Raw genomic sequence first — 22068 nt, forward strand, 5'->3', positions numbered from 1 at the left:
AGTTAAATTTTTCACAATTTTAGGTTTCTCACTGAAATAATTTACAAACAGCTTGTGCAATTATGGCACAAATGGTTGTAAATACTTGTCTGGGATCCCCTTTGTTCAGAAATAGCAGACATATATGACTTTGGCGTTGCTTTCTGGTAATTAGAAGGCCGCTAAATCCTGCTGCGCCTCACACGTGTATTATGGCTAGCAGTGAAGGGGTTAATTAGGGAGTTTGTAGGGAGCTTGCAGGGTTAATTTTAGCTTTAGTGTAGAGATCAGCCTCCCACCTGACACATCCCACCCCCTGATCCCTCCCAAACAGCTCCCTTCCCTCCCCCACCCCACAATTGTCCCCGCCATCTTAAGTACTGGCAGAAAGTCTGCCAGTACTAAAATAAAAGGGTTTTTTTAAATTTTTTTTTTTTTAGCATATTTACATATGCTAGGGTGTAGGATCCCCCCCTTAGCCCCCAACCTCCCTGATCCCCCCCCAAAACCGCTCTCTGACCATCCCCTCTGCCTCATTGGGGGCCATCTTGGGTACTGGCAGCTGTCTGCCAGTACCCAGTTTGCAAAAAAAAGTGGTTTTTTTATATTTATTTGGATTTTTTCTGTAGTGTAGCTTCCCCCCCCCCACACAGACAAACCCCCACCACCTTGCTGATCTTTTTTTTTTTTTAATATTAAGGCATTTACAATTTTTTTTTAACACATTTTCTGTAGTGTAGCGGTTCCCACCCGCTCCCTCCCCGTGCACGCGCCCGCCCCCGCCCTCCCGTGCACGCGCGCGTCCGTGCGCGCCCCCGCTCATCCCCGCCCACGATCCCGCCCCCCCTGCAGATAACCAGGGCCATCGATGGCCGCCACCCGCCTCCCGGTCCGGCTCCCACCCACCAACGCAGGGAGCCACCGATCTCCGGTGCAGAGAGGGCCACAGAGTGGCTCTCTCTGCACCGGATGGCTTAAAAAAGTTATTGCAGGATGCCTCCATATCGAGGCATCACTGCAATAACCGGAAAGCAGCTGGAAGCGAGCAGGATCGCTTCCAGCTGCTTTCCAAACCGAGGACGTGCAGGGTACGTTCTCAGGCATTAACTGCCTTTTTTTTGAGGACGTACCCTGCACGTCCTCGGTCGTTAAGGGGTTAAAGGGACATTCCAGACAAAATTTGAATCCACATGGATATATTTCAGTTTTGAATAGAAGTATTTATGCAATATACATGTATTAGCAAATATGCTTCTAATGAAAGCTATACGCTGTTTCAAAAGTGTATTTAAGTATGCACTGTGCACCAGCATTTTAAACACAACACTTGTTTAGATAGCTTAAAGGGACATTAAACACTAAATACATGCTAGATAGAATGATACATTCAAAGAAAAGATTAGTCCATGAGTAACATGTAGATGTATTTTTTAAAGTTTCATTAGTTGTTTAAAAAGTGACAAAATAAGTGTAAAGTTTTAGTGTCTATAAAACACTGGGAGCTGCCATGTTGTAACTTGTGTTACCTTCTCTGCTGTGGCCAATTAGGGTCAGTTATACATAGGTCACTAGAGTGTGCAGCCAATGGTTGTGCTGGATTTAACAGTGTTCTGCACTTCCATTTCTAACGGGAACTGAAAAGCTCACAATTTCAGAATGGAATTACAGGCAAAGAGGACAAAATAAATAATGAAAGTATATTGCAGAGCTTTTATATATACAATTTATCATTTTATATTACCATCTCAAAGTGTTTAATGTCCCTTTAAGGTTCTTGTACCATCTGGTAGTTACTCAATTTATTAATTGCAGACATGATATAAGCCCTACTGCTGCTTTGAGCAGCTGTAGTAGTATTTAAAATGCTGGTGCACAGAAAATATCTAGCTATGCTTCACATGCACATACAGAGAAAAATGTTAACACTAAAACAGTGATAACTTTTACTAGAAGCATTTTTGCCAATTCATGTATATTGCAAATATGTTTCTTTTCAAAGATGTAATTCATCTATGTGCATTTAAATTTTACCGGAAAGTACCTTTAAAGGGATATGAAACCCAAATTGTTTCTTTCATGATTCAGATAGAGCATGCGATTTTAAATAACTTTCTAATTTACTTCTATTATAAAAAATGTTTCGTTCTTTTTGTATCTTTTATTGAAAAGCAGGGGGTATGCATAGGAGCCGTTTTTCTGTCAGATCAGCCAATTCATCAGATTAGCCAATCACATCACTTCTGGTGATGTGGAATCAGCTGTGTGACCACAAATTTACTCAGTGCGCATGCACTCCAACGCTGGTAGCAAATCTCAACAACGGAACTGATCTGCTGCTTCCATTGTATGCATTGTTAATCAGACATATATATATATCGTATTGTTCCGAGTATAGGCCGCACTTTTTTCCTCTAATGTAAGTATTTAAATCAGGGGTGCGGCCTATACTCGGGATGTTACATTGAATGGTCCGTGTCGTGGTCGGGGTTGGGCGGAAGCGCTGTTCTCATTACAAGGAGGGGTTTGGTCACACACACTTGACTTCCTGGAGATTCTGACAACTGAAGCTCCTGCACACAACACTCCCAGACAGGATGGGTACCAATGAGGATCCCCTACTTAAAGGAGCAGGAAAAAGCAACCCTCCGCCCGACCCACCCGCAATGAGTACAATCCAGAGAGCACCACCAGAATATCCCAACAGAGATCCACTGCACAGTGTCACAGAAGCAGATGTCTGACACGGTATATCCCCCAGCAACAACGTGGCCCACGTCGATGTGCTCAGGATGGGAGTGGGAGGAGCTTCTTTGAGTTACCGGTATCGGCTGTGACACAGGAGGTAGCGTGACAGGAGGGCGAGTCAGGATTAACGTACACTATAGGTATCGGCTGTGACACAGGAGGCAGCGTGACAGGAGGGCGAGTCAGGATTAAGGTACACTATAGGTATCGGCTGTGACACAGGAGGCAGCGTGACAGGAGGGCAGGTCAGGATTAAGGTACACTATAGGTATCGGCTGTGACACCGGAGGCAGTGTGACAGGAGGGCGAGTCAGGATTAAGGTACACTATAAAATTGATTGTAATAAAGTCATCTAATTTCAGTACTGTACCTACTACTAGTAAGAGTATTAACTACAATAACCCCTTTGAAAATACCAAAAATCTCTCTATAAATCTCATTAACACCCAGGGTGGGAGCTGCCTTATGTGTGTGTGCTGAGGGTGAGAAGGGTGAGTCTGGATTGGGTATGTATAAGTGGTGAGGAGGGGGTTGTGTGAGGAAGAAGGGGGCTAAAAGGGTGAGGAGGGATTAGGGGAGGCTTATATAAGGTAGATAGTTAATAGAGGGAGTGGTGGGCACTGTGTGAGGGAAGGAGGCTGAGTGGGTTAAGAGGAGGCAGCCTGTGAAGGTTATGATGTGTGTGTGAGGGGGGAGGGTAAGAAAACTGATCTGTCAGGGAAGGAGGTTAAGAGATTAAGAGGGGTCTGTGTGTGGGGGAGATGAGGGGCTGAAAAATATAGTTTCTTTAAAATGGCACCAAACTTTAAGGGTGCGGCTTATAATAAAGAGCGGCCTATACTCGGAACAATACGGGTATTTTATATATACACACAGCACTGTAATTCCTTCATCTTCACTATCCTTTTTGCCTCCACCTGGGGGGTTCAAGGGTGGCGCCCAGCCGATCCTTTGGCATCCACCAAGTGAACCTCGGGAATGAGGGTTACAAAAGGGGGCATTGCCCCCTAGGAAACCCCTATTGGGAGGCAAAAAAGATAGTGAAGATGGGGGAATTACAGTGCAGAGTATATACTGTATGTCTGATTAACGAAGTGACGAACAGCGATTGGAATGCCATAAGGTGCTCGGGGACGCGGTGAAGGCTGAGAGCGTATACGCAGTGAGTGAATTTGTATATGTCTAAGGTGATTACATAAGCCTGTGCACCCTTCCCTTGTTCCCAGTTTGTTTGGATTTGAGAGCTTGCATTGTGTGGCTGTTTTAGGGTCCCAGGTATTGGAAAGGACCTTGATGAGGTACCTGGGCTTGTCCCACTTGGCCAAATGCGGTAACTAACCTTTCCATTTTTGCTTTTAAATCTTAGCTGAGAGCTTGTAAGTGAGTGCTGGACTTTCTCTGTGTGTTGTATTAATTTGTTTTGTAATTTTCCCTATGGTTCTTGCACCCAGACCTGTCTGGGGTTAACTGCTTGTGGCTCTGGGGACAGCACAGCTTCCTGTGAGTGCCCGTGAGCACCCAGGGCTGAGCATGTTGCAGGGTCATGGGATGTGTACCCGGTCCGGTATGAGAGTGCAGTCCCCTTCCGTGTTTTATATATGTCTAGGGTGATTACATAAGCCTGTGCACCCTTCCCTTGTTCCCAGTTTGTTTGGATTTGAGAGCTTGCATTGTGTGGCTGTTTTAGGGTCCCAGGTATTAGAAATGACCTTGACGTGGTACCTGGGCTTGTCCCATTTGGCCAGATGCGGTAACTAACCTTTCCATTTTTGCTTTTAAATCTTAGCTGAGAGCTTGTGAGTGCTGGACTTTCTCTGTGTGAGTGAATTTGTGGTCAGACGGCTGATTATATCATCACTAAAAGTGACGTGATTGGCTAATCTGATAATTTGGCTGATCTGATAGAACACAGACCCATTTCTGAAGTGATATGGCAGCAGTTTTGCAAGAATATTATCCATTTGAGTATCACTAGATGGCAGCATTTTTTCCTGCAATGTAAAGTAAATTGGAAACTTTCTTTAAAACCCGTCATAATCACAAAATACATTTTTTTAAATTTCATATCCCTTTAAATAGCTATTACCTAACCTACTTTGGACAAATTGTATAATCTAATTGTTTTTTACATGCATGATACCTATTTTTGAGTACAACGCGTCTCTTTACTAATTATTTGATAAGCTGCAATATAAAGCTAATACAGAATCCCTGCATATCCATCCGATCCCTAACTACAGTAAGAACCTTACACAGTATCCATGGCAACTAGTAAACTGTGCGAGGTATTTGTATGTATCCTGTGTGACTGACTCTAAGGTCAATTTTAAAACTTAGCTGCTTTATGTTTTTAATAAGCTTTATTTAAATAAGTATTAAAAAACATTTTGTAACTGTAAAATGCCATATACTGCGTTTCCGCTTGATCAAATCACGTATTATTTGGTCTTCAAGAAACTTTATTTAAACATTTCATTCTTTCTTTCGATACAATTTTGTGTCCTGTCAGTTTCCGGGTACGGTGTCTTCCGAGGGTCAAACTGTATGAAAATATGGCGGCGCACCTGAAGAAACGCGTTTACGAAGAATTTACTAAAGTAGTGCAGGTGGGGTAAAGCAGACGTAGGTGACGATTGTACACAGAATCAGAGACGCTTCGAACGTATTACTTTCGTTATTCTTCTTCCTGACTAGACTGCCCCATTGCCGGTTAATGTATTCAGGAAAGCCTGGTGCTTTTATTGAGGCCTCCCATAGTGTCTGTGACCTGCTTGTTTTTATTAAGGTTTAAAATGACATAAATACAAAAATCACTATAAACACTTCTCATATTCTGGTTAATGAATCCAAAATAAATTAATCGATCTTGGAAGTTTGTTTTCCTTTTTTTTTTATTATGAAATAGGGGGCTTTAAATTAATATTTTTGTTATGTGGTTAGGGTTTCATGGGGGAACACTTTACAGAACAAGAAACATTCTGGTCTTTATTAGCTAACACAGTGTTTGACATACTAATTGTCATTGACTCTTTTTGGAGTTTCATATTATTGCATACTTCCCATCATTTTTACACATGGATCTTGAACCTGGGATTAGAATGGTGGAATAGCCTGGGTGGTCTTTGGGTATGAGTGGGAGATACAAGGATAGGACTTAGTAGCCAGAGTAATATTGCAAGTTACACACATGAATACTGAGACAAAGCTGCCTTGTGGACTGAATCATTCTTACTTTTTTATTTTATTTTTTATTATATAATAGAATGAGACTCCCTCGATTTATAGAACACTCCTAGGGGTGTGAGTAAAAGCCAGATCTTGCCGGATCCATGCCTAGTTTAGACAAATACACACAAATGTAATTGTTTTCCACACAAACATCCAGACACTTCAGGATCCATCAATATTTTATGCAAAAACGTTTGGGTCCTTTCAGAACACTTTTACAGAAAAACAGCCAGATCCTGCCGGATCCATGCCTAATTTAAACAGATACACAAACACATCCAGACAGTTCTGTATCCAACAACAGATTATTGCAAAACATTTGGGTCCTTTCAGAACCAGCACTTTTTTACAGAAAAACTGCCGGATCCATGCCTAATTTAGACACACACAAATTTAAGCGTTTTCCACACAAACACATCCAAACACTTCTGTATCCAACAACATTTTACTCAAAAACATTTGGGTCCTTTCAGAACCAACAGTTTGGATCCAGCTGTTTTTCTGTAAAAAACTGTTGGTTCTGAAAGGACCTAGATGTTTTCGTGTAAAAAATGGTACAATCCAGAAATGTCTGGATGTGTTTGTGTGGACAAAAATACAATTTGTGTATATCTGTCTAAATAAGACATGGATATGGCAGAATCAGTTTATTTTTGTGTAAAAAAAAACAAAACGTGTTTGTTCTGAAAGGACCCAGATGGTTTTGTGTAAAATAGTGATGGATCCAGAAGTATCTGGAGGTATTTGTGTGGGAAAAAATTACATTTATGTATATCTGTCTAAATTAGACATGGATCCGGCAGGATCTGGATGTTTTTGTGTAAAACAGTGTTGGTTCTTAAAGGGACCATATTTTGTTTTGTAAAATATTGATGGATCCACAAGTATCTGGATGTATTTGTGTGGAAAACACTTACATTTGTGTATATCTGCTTAAATTAGCCATGGATCCGACGGGTTTTCTGTAAAAAAGTCTTGGTTCTGAAAGGACACAGATGTTTTTGTGTAAAATATTATTAGATCCAGAAGTGTCTGGATGTGTTTGTATAGAAAATATTTAAATTTGAGGATATCTGTCTAAATTAGACATGACATGATCTGGCAGGATCCGGCTGTTTTGAAGCAAAATGAAGTGTTGGTTCTGAAAGGTCACAGATGTTATGGTGTAAAATATTGAAGGATACGGAAGTGTCTGGATGTGTTTGTGTGGAAAACACTTAAATTTGTTTATATCTGTCTAAATTAGGCATGAATCCAGCAGTATCTGTCTGGTTTTCTGAAAGGACCCAAAAGTTTTTGTGTAAAATATTTATGGATCCAAAAGTGTCTGGATGTGTTTGTGTGGAAAACACTTAAATTTGTGTGTATCTGTTTAAATTTGGCATGGATCTGGCAGGATCCGGCTTTTTTTCTGTAACAAAGTGTGGGTTATGAAAGGACCAAAATGTTTTTGAGTAAAATGTTGTTGGATACAGAAGTGTCTGGATGTGTTTCTGTGGAAAACACTTAAATTTGTGTATATTTGTCTAAATTTGGCATGGATCCGGTAGGATCTGGCTGTTTTTCTGTAAAAAAGTGTTGGTTCTGAAAAGACCCAAATGTTTTTGAGTAAAATGGTGTTGGATCCAGAAGTGTCTGGATGTGTTTGTGTGGGAAAAAATTAAATTTGTGTGTATTTGCCTAAATTAGGCATGGATCCGGCAGGATCCGTCTGTTTTTCTGTAAAAAAAAAGTGTTGGTTCTGAAAGGACCCAAACATTGTTGCGTAAAATATTGATGGATTCAGAAGTGTATGGATTGTATGGAAAACACTTAAATGTGTGTGTGTATTTTTCTAAATTAGACATGGATCCGGCAGGATCCGGTTTTTACCCACACCCCACTCCTAGGACACAGTCAAGATCCCCTAAGTTTCAGTGGGTTCCTAAACTAATGGAGACCAACAACATCCTGTTTTGTATAACTCTCTTCAGCAGTACTCCTAAAAATACATTTAATGGGACATAAACCCATTTCCTCACAATCATGATTCTGAAAGAGAATGTAATTTTAAACAATTTTCCAATTTGCTTCTATTATCTGATTGTCTTTGTTTTCTTGTTATCCTTTGATGAATAATAGGAAGGTAAGATCAGGAGTGTGCACGTGTCTGCAGCAGTTTTGCGGCAATGTTATACATTACCAGAGCACTAGATGGCAGCACTATTTCTGTCATGCTACTTATCTAGATATCTCTTCAACAAAAAATACAAGAGAACGAAGCAACTTTGATAATAGAAGTAAATTGGAAACTTTTTTTAATTGTATCCTCTGTATCATAAAAATAAATATGTGAAAGATTGAAGTGGGATAAGAGAGACTGTGCCATGGTTTGGACTAACTGACATTGTGAGCTGTTGTGTTAGTGACTGTAAGACTGGAGCTGGTTATCAATAATAAGTTTTTGTGTATACAACAATAAAAACAATGTGTTAGAGGAAAGAACATTAACAAATCCGATTACAATAAGCCACAGCTTCTAGAATGTAATGTATTTTTTTCTATACACATCTATATACATAAATTACTTTGTGGCTCTTATGTTTGATACAAATTTACCAGCTCCTGAATAAAGGTTCAAAAAGGTAAACTTAGAACAATCCGCCCCTCCCCCTCCCCAACAACAACATATGTCTGGCTTCTAAATTTCATATCAATTTATCAACCTTAGATTCCATCTGACAAATTTATATGAAACTCAGGAGGAAGAACTTTGCATATCTATCTATCTATCTATCTATCTATCTATCTATCTATCACAAGCTTAAAACTTTATCTGCAACGTGCCCACTCCCCTGTTTCACCCAAATGTGTATAAACGCTTGTGTTTCCCATAAATAGCAGCAGCCATTGGAAGATCTTTCTGCTAAGAAGTTGCGACTTACAAAACCCAGCAAATCCGCATCGCTTCATATTGACCTTTGCAAAGCAACATCTGCAGCTGATGCCCTACAGTACCTCCTACAGTTTGCACGGAAACGCGTCGAGGCAGATAGCGTGGAAGGTGTTGTGAGAATCCTTTTGGAGCATTATTACAAGGTGATGAGGGAGCTAATATAGTTTCTCATGTACATATTACAACAGGATTACTCATTTTTTGTTTTATTCCTTCATAGGCCACTAACAGCACTAACTATTTTAGTACAATTTGCATTGTTTTTTGTACCTTCTTTGGTGTGGCCAGTTTGTGGCTGGCATAAATGAGCTCCTGAATGGATCATGCAGCAACTGTCTAGAATGTTGCAGGGTTAGGTCTACAGCCTTATCCCATGCTGGGTATAGTAGATAATTTTCAGGTATACATTACAGGAAAATAAATAACAAAAGCACAGTTTATTTTACTATGCATAATTAAATATTTCATGGAGAATTCAATTTGAGATGAACGTCCCTTTAACTTTTTCTTTTTTTTGTAGGAGAATGACACATCAGTGAGGGTGAAGATTGCATCTTTGCTGGGTTTGTTATCCAAGACCTCTGGGTTTTGCCCTGATTGCATAGTGGACGATGTGATCAACACACTTCAAAATGAGAGTAAGTCTGTATTACATTATTATTATTATCATTTATTTGTATAGCGCCGCCAAGTTCCGTAGCGCTGGATATAACGATTACTTATGTATGGCAGCATTGGCTGAGGATATGATAATGCCTTTTAGGGCTGTATACATATTTTTGTGTACAGTTGTATTTAAAACATTTGAACCCGAATACTGAGCAAAAAGCCACACATTTAAAGGGATAGTAAAGTAAAAAAATAAACGTACATGTTATTTTAAGACGTTTTTAAATTCACTTCTATTTTCAAATGTGCTTTGTTTTCTTGGTATCCCTTATGGAAAAGTATACGCACATATCCTATACTAGTGGGAGCTGCTGCGAGTGATGTCTGCACTCATTTGTCTCTTGTGATTGGCCAACTAGATGTGTTCATTCATTTAGCTGTCAGTAGTGAGATGCTGTTCCTTCAACAAAGGATAACAAAAGAATGAAGCAAATTTTGATAATAGAAGTAAATTGGAAAGTTGTTTAACATTGTATGTTCTATTCAAATCATGACAGAAAATGTTGGGGTTTCCTGTCCCTGTAAAGAGCCAGGAACTTATTTTATAAAGGGATGTATGTAGAAAATTGCTGGCTCTTTTTTTTGCCAGATCTTTCTTTAACAGTTTTATCAATAAAGTGTCAATCATGTATCTGTCTTTAAATGTAATGGAAAGTCATTGTTATTCTGACCAGCTCTAGGTATTAAAATAAGACGAGTTATTTTTTTTAAATTAATTTTCTTTAGTGTAAACCGTGATCATGACAACTATCTATTTGGGCCCTTACTATATTTAAAGGGACATGAAACCCAGATTTTTTTTCTTTCATGGTTCAGATATAGCTTTCCAATTTATTTCTATTATCTAATATGTTTTGTTCTCTTTATATCTATTGTTGAAAAGAATACATAGGTAGGTTTAGAAGCTGCTGAATGGTGGCTGCACATATATGCCTCTTGTTATTGCCTTTCAGCTAGCTCCCAGTAGTGCATTACTGCTCCTTCAACAAAGCATACAGAGAGAATTAAACACATTAGATAATAGAAGTAAATTGGAAACTTGTTTAAAATTGCATGATCTATCTGAATTATGAAACAAAAATGTTTGGGTTTTCGTGTCCCTTTAAATATGATAAGCATATGTGTTATTATTTGCTGTGCTTGCATATATGTAAAAAACAATGTTACAGAAACATACATGCGTATAAAACATTTTGCAGTGTTGGTTAAAAAAAGAGAAAAATATTCTTGCAGGGTTAAAAAGCATAGAATGTATTAATCTTGCTGATGATTTTTTCTTTAGTCCGCAATAAAACGTATTTTTCTGCGCTTTACCTTTGTATCACCTCTGGATTTGCTAGGAGCTTGCTTGTAGCCAATTATATATGAGCGTAAATGCATTTAAAGTGAATGCAAACTTACGACTACTGCCCCACGGCATTGGAAAGACTTTTAAAAATGAGCCAGGGTTCAATTCATAAAAAGTTTTATATTTATGTATTTTCGCAAATATTTACCTTTTTAGCACTCCAACAATAAGCACAGCTCTCCTGCCCGCCATATTGTCTAATTAATTGACAGATGGCGATTCTTAAAAGAACTATTACTTGTTTACCCCCCGGCCCGTGGCGTTTATGCAAAGGGGCTGAACATCCCAGGATTAGTTATTTTAAGAATCGTCATCTGTCAATTAATTAGACAATATGGGGGGCGGGAGAACTGCGCTTATCGTCGGAGTGCTACAAAGGTAGAAATTTGCGAAAATCCATAAATAAAAAACATTTTATGAATTAAAAGTCTATCCTATGCTGTGGGGCAGTAGTCGTAAGTTTACATTCACTTTAAGTGCAAATTTGTAGGGCAGTGGAAGATACCAGAGAGCAGTGGTGTCTTCAGAGATTTATGTCTCGCTGGTTTAGCTTTATTTTATTTTACACCTTCACAGAAATCTTAGGAGAGACAACGCTTTTAATAATTACTGTGTTCACGTGTGATAGAACAGTTTTTTTAATTAGAATTTAATATATATTATTTACATTGCATGTGCTTCAACATAAAACCCTTTCCTTTTTTTGTTGCCCATAGAATCTCATCAAGTCCTGGCTCAGCTGCTTGATACACTGTTAGAAATTGGGATGAAGTTGTTAGATAATGCGCCTCTTCGGATGCGTTTGGTGGATGTAGCTTGCAAGGTGAGTGGATGCCGTCTGGTGTTTTGTTCTGCTTATTATCTCTACACGCCAAGGGTGGAATTGGAAGAAGAGCTATGTTAAAGGGATATGAAACCCTACTTTTTTTTTTTTCATGATTCCGATAGAGCATGTCATTTTAAACAATTTTCCTATTGACCACATTTATCTGATTTGCTTCCTTCTCTTGGTATCCTTTGTTGAAAAGCATTCCAAGGTAGCTTCAAGAGCAGCAGTGCACTACTGGGGTCTAGTTGTTGATTGGATGCTGCAGAAAAATACCTTTTATCATTAGCTAACCTAATTTGTTCAGCTGTAGTGCAATGTTGACTGTGACTGAATCAAATTTGAATAGGAGCAAATTGGAAAGTTGTTTAACCCCTTAACGACCAAGGACATGCCAGACACGTCCTTCATTAGTAGGGTTGCCACCTCAGCCATGTTTTCCTGGACACTTATGAGTTACACATGCTGCAGGGTGTGCAGGGAGGAACATGAATAGTGCTATCAAGGGGTGCAATTTATGTTCCCCTCTGCACACCCTGCAGCATGTGTAACTTATAAGCGTTCTGTATTTTAAGGGACGGGTGGCAACCCTATCCATTGGATAACACTTAACGACCAAGGACACGCCTGGCACGTCCTCTGGGGTTTGAAGCTCTGGAAGCGATCCTTGAGGGCTAAGGGGGGATCCTACACAGCAGAATATATATTTAAAAAAAAAAAAAAAAGCCTTTTATTTTAGTACTAGCAGACTTTCGGGACAATTGTGGGGTGGGGGAGGGATGAGAGCTGTTTGGGAGGGATCAGGGGGTGGGATGTGTCAGGTATAGTAAATTATAAGATATGATGAAAATAATGTATCTTTAGAAAGTCCATTTAATGGCGAGAAAAACAGTATATAATATGTGTGGGTACAGTAAATGAGTAAGAGGAAAATAACAGCTAAACACAAACACTGCAGAAATGTAAAAATAGCCCTGGTCCCAAACGGTCAGAAAATGGAAAAGGGGTTAAAATTGTATGCTCTAACTAAAGCATGAAAGAAAAAAATGTGGTTTTCACATTATATTTACCCGCTATTGAGGGGTTGTAATGGCATATCTAATTGTAAAATGATATGAGAGAAAACTAATTAATGGGACGTGCAAGATGATGGCTATTTAAAATTTGCCTCTGACTTTAGTCACAATGGTAAACGGTTAAATAGTTATATGTAGTTAGTAACTAGTTATTAAAGGGACATGAAATCCACATTTTTTTATTTCATGATTCTAATAGAGCATATAATTTTAAGCAACTTTCTACTATTATCAATTTTTCGTGGTATTCTTGGTATCTTTATTTGACAAAGCAAGAATGTAAGCTTAGGAGCTGACCCCTTTTTGGTTCAGAACCTGGGTAGCGTTTGCTGATTGGTGGCTAAATGTACCCACTAATCGTCAAGCGCTACCCAGGGTGCTGAACCAAAAAGGGGCCGGCTCTTAAAGGGACATTCCAGCCAAAATATAAATTCACATAGATGAATTACATCTTTAAATAGAAACATATTTGCAATATACATGCATTGGCAAAAATGCTTCTAGTAAAAGTTATCACTGTTTTAGTGTTAACACTTTTCTCTGCAGGTGCATGTGAAGCATAGCTAGATTTTGTCAGTTCACCAGCATTTTGAATACTGCAGCTGCTCAGAATGATAGTGGGGCTTGTATTGTATCAGCAATTAAGAAATTCTGTCATTACAAGATTATACAAGCACATTTAGGCTCTCTAAAAGTGCTGTGTTTAAAATGCTGGTGCACAGTGCATACTTAAATACACTTGAAACAGCTATAGCTTTTATTTGAAGCATTTTTGCTAATACATCTATATTACAAAATGCTTCTATTTAAAACTGAAATGCATCCATATGTCTTTCAAATTTGGCTGGAGTGTCCCTTTAAGCTTACATTCTTGTTTTTTTCAAATAAAGATACAAAGAGAATGAAGAAAAATTTATAATAGGAGTAAATCGGAAAGTTGCTTAAAATTGCCAGCTCTATATGAATCATGAAATAAAAAATGTGGTTTTCATATCCCTTTAACCCCTTAATGACCACAGCCCTTTTCCTTTTTCTGTCCGTTTGGGACCAAGACTATTTTTACATTTTTGCAGTGTTTGTGCTTAGCTGTAATTTTCCTCTTACTCATTTACTGTACCCATACATATTATATACCGTTTTTCTCGCCATTAAATGGACTTTCTAAAGATACCATTATTTTCATCATATCTTATAATATACTATTAAAAAAATTATAAAATATGAGGAAAAAATGAAAAAAACCCCACACTTTTTCTAACTTTGACCCCCAAAATCTGTTACAATCTACAACCACCAAAAAACACCCATGCTAAATAGTTTCTAAATTTTGTCCTGAGTTTAAAAATACCCAATGTTTACACGTTCTTTGTTTTTTTTTTGCAAGTTATAGGGCAATAAATACAAGTAGCACTTTGCTATTTCCAAACCACTTTTTTTCAAAATTAGCGCTAGTTACATAGGAACACCGATATCTGTCAGGAATCCCTGAATATCCCTTGAGGTGTATATATATTTTATTAGAAGACATCCCAAAGTATTGATCTAGGCCCATTTTGGTATATTTCATGTCACCATTTTACCGCCAAATGCGATCAAATAAAAAAAATCGTTCACATTTTCACAAATTTTTTCACAAACTTTCGGTTTCTCACTGAAATTATTTACAAACAACTTGTGCAATTATGGCATAAATGGTTGTAAATGCTTCTCTGGGATCCCCTTTGTTCAGAAATAGCAGACATGTATGGCTTTGGCGTTGCTTTTTCGTAATTATAAGGCCACTAAATGCCACTGCACATCACACGTGTATTATGCCCAGCAGTGAAGGGGTTAATTAGTGAGCATGTAGGGAGCTTCTATGATTAATTTTAGCTTTAGTGTAGTGTACTAGACAACCCCAAGTATTGATCTAGGCCCATCTTGGTATATTTCATGCCACCATTTTAAATAAAAAAAAAGTTACATTTTTCACAATTTTAGGTTTCTCACTGAAATTATTTACAAACAGCTTGTGCAATTATGGCACAAATGGTTGTAAATGCTTCTCTGGGATCCCCTTTGTTCAGAAATAGCAGACATATATGGCTTTGGCGTTGCTTTTTGGTAATTAGAAGGCCGCTAAATGCCGCTGCGCATCACACGTGTATTATGGCTAGCAGTGAAGGGGTTAATTAGGTAGCTTGTAGGGAGCTTGCAGGGTTAATTTTTAGCTTTAGTGTAGAGATTGGCCTCCCACTTGACACATCACACCCCCTGATCTCTCCCAAACAGCTCTCTTCCATCCCCCACCCCACAATTGTCCCCGCCATCTTAAGTACTGGCAGAAAGTCTGCCAGTACTAAAATAAAAGGTGTGTGTATATATATATATATATATATATATATATATATATAATTTTTTTTTAGCATATTTACATATGCTGCTGTGTAGGATCCCCCCTTAGCCCCCAGCCTCCCTGATTCCCCCCAAACAGCTCTCTAACCCCCCCTCTGCCTTATTGTGCGCCAGTTTGAAATCAAATACGTTTTTCTTTATTTTTTATTTAAAAAACAAACAAAAAAAAAACCTATTTTCTGTAGTGTAGCTGCCCCCCCACAACCCCCAACCCTCTCCCAGATTGCTAAAAAATTTTTATTTCCCCCCTCTCTCCCACTGAGTCCAACCTTATACTTGTTCCATAGTGTAGGGTTCCCACCCGCACACGTGCGCACCCACCCTCACGCACGCACGCGCATTCTCGCACGCACTCACACGTGATCCTGCCCCCCTCCTCCACTGATCGCCGCCCACACGCCTCCCTGGATCAGCTCCCACCCACCAACGAACACGGCGATCAATGGCTGATGCAGAGAGGGCCACAGAGTGGCTCTCTCTGCATCAGACTGCTCAAAACTGTTATTGCAGGATGCCTCAATATCGAGGCATCACTGCAATAACATGAAAGAGGCTGGAAGCGATCAGGATCGCTTCCAGGGCTTTCAAAGACCAACAACGTACGGGGTACGTCCTTGGTCGTTAACTGCATTTTTTTGCAGGACGTACCCCATACGTCATTGGTCGTTAAGGGGTTAAATAGATGTAAAAATAAATTAAAGGGACATGAAAGTGAAAATGGATTTTTATATAACTCAGAGCATGACATTTTAGGAGACATTACTTATTTTATCAAACCATTCATCTTGTCGTTGGCTCACCAGATTTGTTCACCTAGCTCCAAGTAGTGCATTACAGCTCTGGAGCTGCTATCTGTTTAACCTCTTTGCAGGGTTTAGACGTAAACATAGAAACATAGAATTTGACGATAGATAAGAACCAAAAAGGCCCATCAAGTCTACCCATATTACATGTTACTTTTTCCTTAGGGTAGCCTTATGCATGTCCCAGGCATTTTTTAATTCCTTTACAGTCTTTGTGTTTACCACCTTAAATGGAAGTTTATTCCATGAATCCACCACCCTTTCTGTAAAAAAATGCTTCCTCAAATTTCTCCTAAATCTGATACCCTCTAACTTTAGATTGTGACCCCTTGTTTTGACATTTTATTTTTTTGTGAAAAATGCTTTCAGCTTCTACTTTATTAAGTCCCTTCATTTATTTGAAGTTTTCTATCATGTCACCTCTTTCCCTTCTATCCTCTAAACTATACATATTTAGATCATAGAGTCTTTCTTTGTATGTTTTACATTTTAGACCATTTACCATTTTAGTAGCCCTCCTTTGGACAGCTTCTAGTTTATTTATATATTTCTGTACACAGTATTCCAGATTTGGTCTAACTAATGATCTGTAAAGTGGCATAAGAACCTTGCTGATTCTGCTACTAAAACCTCTTCCAATGCAACCAAGCATTTGACTGGCCTTGCTGGCTGCACTGCTGCATTGTGTACCAAATTTTAAATTATCTGAAATAATAATTCCCAAGTCCCTTTCTTCTTTAATTATAGTCAGTAATGTACCATTGAGACTATAATTGGTCTTTGGGTTTTTGGATCCTATATGCATAATTTTGCTCTTGGTAATATTAAATTTCAGATCCCATTTATTTGACCAGTCCTCTAGTTTATTAATATCACAGTTCATTTGATCAACCCCTCCTGGAACATCTACCCTGTTACAAATTTTTGTATCATCAGCAAACAAGCAAACCTTCCCCTTAAGCCCACTTCCAATATCACTTATGAACATGTTAAACAAAACAGGCCCAAGAACCGACCCTTGGGGAACACCAACTAGTAACTGATGCCTCATTTGAATGTACTCCATTAATTGAAACCCTCTGTCGTATAGTTAGAGCATTATGTTGTTGCACTTTTTCTTGCATACATTATAGTACTTCATTTTTGCCCTTTCATGTCCCTTTAAATGCTCATTGGATCTTTTTAATTTCATGTTCTCGCAGATTTTAGACTTGACACCAAAAGTATTAAACCCATCTTTTAATGATATTGTTTGTGCTAAGTGCTGGATCTATTCTTTTTAAAACTCTTACTCTGTTAAACACAGCATCTGACAGACACGTCTCATGGCGTCAGGAACAAATGCCTGCGTCTGATTGGCTGCCTTGGCTTTGTAGAAAAAAGCACTGGAAAAGAAGCAGAGAACACGTCTGTCAAAGATGTCCAGAAGATCATCGGAGACTACTTCAGTGATCAGGACCCTCGCGTGAGGACTGCAGCTATAAAGGCTATGGTACAGAATTAGGGACATGCTACAGATATATAACATAAAGGTGGATTTAGGGTCCAGGACAAAAATGACAATATAAATTGGTGACCTCAGTTTATTTAAAAAATTGATGTGTAGAGGAAACAGCTGACTGTTCTGAGTTTTTTTAATAATTTAGCACAAATCACAAGGGACACATACAAATGAGCTTGTTCTCTGATCTAACTAATCACTGTGTATAATGTTGCAGTGTTAGATAAATGTTACCATACTTAAAGGGACATGGAATTTAAATAAAAATTCTGTTGTATATTTGAAAGTGCAGCAGCTAAACATATTACATTTATTTGTTTTTTGCATGAAAAAAGTTAAGTATAATCTGTTTAAATATAAAGTGAAACAAATAGTAATTGCATTATTTTGTACTAGAAAAAAACTAATACATTTTGAACCCTTCTTTTTATTATTTTAATATTTTTATTGAGGATAAGAAAAATATTCATACATAAGTTTGCAAAGCTTCAAATATTCACAGCATATTTGATTTATAATATTGTACAAAAATGAATGTTATTTCCTCATTTTTATCCCCTTAACTTTAAGATAGGTCACTCTTGGACCTTATTATTGAGCTTTACTGCAATCAGGGGTTGACATTATATAAAGAACAAGCGCATCACTGAACTGAATTATGTTAGGCTGGTAATGACGTACATATGGTAGGATGCATACGCCAGAACTAGAGACACGCAACAAACACGAAACAGTGTTAATTTAAGTTGGAGATGACTAATACATTTTCTGACTAAATCATAACAAGTGGGGGGGATGAAAAATGTAACTAGCATTAGTTTAAACCTTGTTAGGCAAGTTTCTATTATTCTATGCTTGGGTGTGTATACTGTATGTATGATATTGGGTAGTGGAACTAGCTTAGGAGGAGCATAGTTTCAGGTTCCTTAAAGAGTAAATGTATGCAAACGCTTTCCAAAATTCTATAAGTTATGTCAGGCATGGAGTTTTCAATTTAGAAAAGGTTGACATATGCCAAGTAAAGCCTTCTATTTTTGTTATCTCCCCAAGGCTTCGTCCGCTAGCCCTAAGGGAGAAGCCTGTGTTAAAGGGACACTCAATCAAAATTAAACTTTCTTTATTCAGATAGAGCATTCCATTTTAAACAACTTTCCAATTTACTTCCATTAACTAAATGTGCACAGTCTTTTTATATTTAAACTTTTTCAGTCACCAGCTCCTACTGAGCATGTGCAAGAATAAGTGTGTATGCATTTGTGAATGGCTGATGGCTGTCACATGGTACGTGTATGCATTTGTGATTGGCTGATGGCTGTCACATGGTACAGGGGGAGTAGAAAAAGGCATACGTTTTAAAATTGTCAGAAAAAAAATCTACTACACATTTGAAGATCAGACTAAGTGCTATTGCATTGTCTTGTTATCTTGCATTTGTTGATTATGCAAATCTACTGTGTTGACTGGTCCTTTAAGTAAAAATAGCCTACAATACAAACATATTAAGAGTGGTGACATCTGTTGTGTAATTTATGCAGGAAATTGTCACTTCTGGGGTCACCCTCAAAAACCCCCAAGATGAGAACACATACCTAAAACGATATAGTCGTCACAGTAAACATGGTATCAACAGAAAACAGCTAATGCATACAATATGATAAATAGATTAGTTTGGGAACTGAAGTTGCAAAATCCCAATATATATAGCAGAATAATAAGGGATTATTTGAAGTGAAAATGTCGCTAATTATAATTGTATGATCTAGTCTTGCTTTGTATATACTCTATTTGCAATATGCCTACTGTGCTGAGACACGTGAACATAAGATATAGTACCAAATACATCTAAATTTCTCAAATATAACATATTAACTGCAGTAAAGACCTCTAGAACTATATATATATATATATATATATATATATATATATATATATATATATATATATATATATATATATATATATATATATATATATATAGTATAGGTAATGAAACTCGTGAGAATAATAAACTTCAGTCATAACAGTGTGAAAAACCTGTCCCCAGTAATCTATGCAGTATACAGAGAACCCTGCAGTGCAGACTCTGAAATGTCCTCCGGATCTTTATGGTACTTCACATACGCGTCTTCCATGTACTATGTCTACCTGTGTATAGAGCAGATCCCCAGCATCTGCATAGAGAAGAATCCCTAGGTGAGATAGATTAAGCCATTTTGGTAGACTAGAGTGTTTTTTTGAAGTATCGGCTGGTGGTGTTTTTTGTGGGCACTTCCTTCCCTGAAGATCCAGCGATACTTCTAGGGCCCTGACCCACTGAATAGTAATTAGGTTACTGTCGAGGATAAAGTTGTAGGGGTGCCGTTCCATCCATAAGGGCCAGCACGGTATGCCAATACTGTCTGCAGTCATTGTTGTAGAGGAAGGTGATCCTCCCCCCCCTGGCATTGATGATCGCCATGATCGCTTTTGAGGTAGGGATCTGGACACTCGACATCTTCATGAGTGCCATCTTAGAAAACTCAGCCGAGTTCACCCACTCCTCTGCACTTGGGTGAATGACTTGATAACCATGTCGAGCTAGGTCTTCTTTGATGATATGCTCAGATTCTTGCAGCGTTAGTGAAAGTGGTGCCCTCACTGTATTTCCTGAATGCTTGTTCTCTTCGTCTAGTGAGACTTTAGGTTGTGCGTTCTTTTCTCCCCAGCATGTCATGCCTGATTTACCCCTCTTCTGGTGCTGTAATGATGGCTCGTAATGTTGTTCTGGGATAATTTTTATCGATCAGACCCTGGAGATCCCACTCTGAGGGTGCTTTGTCTATTAAAGTACACCCCTAATACATATATAGTGTGCACTCTTGTACATGCGTAGGAGCTGGTGCCTCATAAAGTGTGCATATTAAAAGTCTATGCATATTCTGATAATTAAATTACATTATAAATATATATTTCTTTTATTGTATACTCTATCTTAATCATTAAAGTAAAGTACATTTCATGCACCTCCTCTTAATCATGGGTGCTGCAGTTTTGGAACCTAGGTTACACTGTAGATATCTGAAGGAGAGATGCTGCACGTGTGCATAAAGGTAAGCACTGGAATTTAGTGAAAAATTAATTTCAACATAAAAGCATCCATGACTAGAGGGAGGGAATAATCCTAATGCTGTGCTTATAACATGCATTTAGTGTCTAATATCCCTTTCATTTTAACTCAAATGTCTCTTTATGAGCATTAGTAAGAAGTACCTATAAGCTAATGAGCGTTAGTAAGAAGTACCTATAAGCTAATGAGCGTTAGTAAGAAGTACCTATAAACTAATGAGCGTTAGTAAGAAGTACCTATAAGCTAATGAGCGTTAGTAAGAAGTACCTATAAGCTAATGAGCGTTAGTAAGAAGTACCTATAAGCTAATGAGCGTTAGTAAGAAGTACCTATAAGCTAATGAGCGTTAGTAAGAAGTACCTATAAGCTAATGAGCATTAGTAAGAAGTACCTATAAGCTAATGAGCGTTAGCAAGAAGTACCTATAAGCTAATGAGCGTTAGTAAGAAGTACCTATAAGCTAATGAGCGTTAGTAAGAAGTACCTATAAGCTAATGAGCGTTAGTAAGAAGTACCTATAAGCTAATGAGCGTTAGTAAGAAGTACCTATAAGCTAATGAGCATTAGTAAGAAGTACCTATAAGCTAATGAGCGTTAGTAAGAAGTACCTATAAGCTAATGAGCGTTAGTAAGAAGAACCTATAAGCTAATGAGCGTGAGTAAGAAGTACCTATAAGCTAATGAGCATTAGTAAGAAGTACCTATAAGCTAATGAGCGTTAGTAAGAAGTACCTATAAGCTAATGAGCGTTAGTAAGAAGTACCTATAAGCTAATGAGCGTTAGTAAGAAGTACCTATAAGCTAATGAGCGTTAGTAAGAAGTACCTATAAGCTAATGAGCGTTAATAAGAAGTACCTATAAGCTAATGAGCGTTAGTAAGAAGTACCTATAAGCTAATGAGCGTTAGTAAGAAGTACCTATAAACTAATGAGCGTTAAGAAGTACCTATAAGCTAATGAGCGTTAGTAAGAAGTACCTATAAACTAATGAGCGTTAAGAAGTACCTATAAGCTAATGAGCGTTAGTAAGAAGTACCTATAAGCTAATGAGCGTTAGTAAGAAGTACCTATAAACTAATGAGCGTTAAGAAGTACCTATAAGCTAATGAGCGTTAGTAAGAAGTACCTATAAACTAATGAGCGTTAAGAAGTACCTATAAGCTAATGAGCGTTAGTAAGAAGTACCTATAAGCTAATGAGCGTTAGTAAGAAGTACCTATAAGCTAATGAGCATTAGTAAGAAGTGCACAACTGATAATGGTATTTAAATATCTGTTACTTCATATATATTTCAGGCAAAAACCACCACGTCTCTTTCACTAAAGTTTCTTTGATAAGTTTGTTTTTCCTTCTGGTAAATAGTTTTTCTTTAATCTAATTCATGTGTTAAACAATGGTGGGTTAATTGAAGCAATGTCTTTCTTCAGTTACAGCTCCATGAGAGAGGGATGAAATTG

General features: G+C 38.0%; 1 protein-coding gene across 2 annotated transcripts in view; it reads left to right on the top strand.

Annotated features, from left to right (window-relative positions):
* The first annotated feature begins 5252 nt into the window (after nucleotides 1-5252).
* Nucleotides 5253-22068, top strand: part of INTS4 (integrator complex subunit 4) — a 151657-nt gene continuing 134841 nt past the window's right edge. The window contains exons 1-6 of one of the 2 annotated variants that reach the window (XM_053708682.1): nucleotides 5253-5331; nucleotides 8834-9031; nucleotides 9409-9526; nucleotides 11622-11728; nucleotides 17311-17496; nucleotides 22039-22068. The exon at nucleotides 22039-22068 is cut by the window's right edge and continues 21 nt beyond it. In XM_053708682.1, the coding sequence (XP_053564657.1) occupies nucleotides 5278-5331; nucleotides 8834-9031; nucleotides 9409-9526; nucleotides 11622-11728; nucleotides 17311-17496; nucleotides 22039-22068 (693 nt within the window). In that variant the 5' untranslated portion in view covers nucleotides 5253-5277. The remainder of the gene's footprint in view (nucleotides 5332-8833; nucleotides 9032-9408; nucleotides 9527-11621; nucleotides 11729-17310; nucleotides 17497-22038) is intronic. The other variant, XM_053708683.1, reaches the window with a different exon arrangement.

Source organism: Bombina bombina, chromosome 3, assembly GCF_027579735.1.
Source record: "Bombina bombina isolate aBomBom1 chromosome 3, aBomBom1.pri, whole genome shotgun sequence".
In the NCBI taxonomy this organism is placed as follows: domain Eukaryota; kingdom Metazoa; phylum Chordata; class Amphibia; order Anura; family Bombinatoridae; genus Bombina; species Bombina bombina.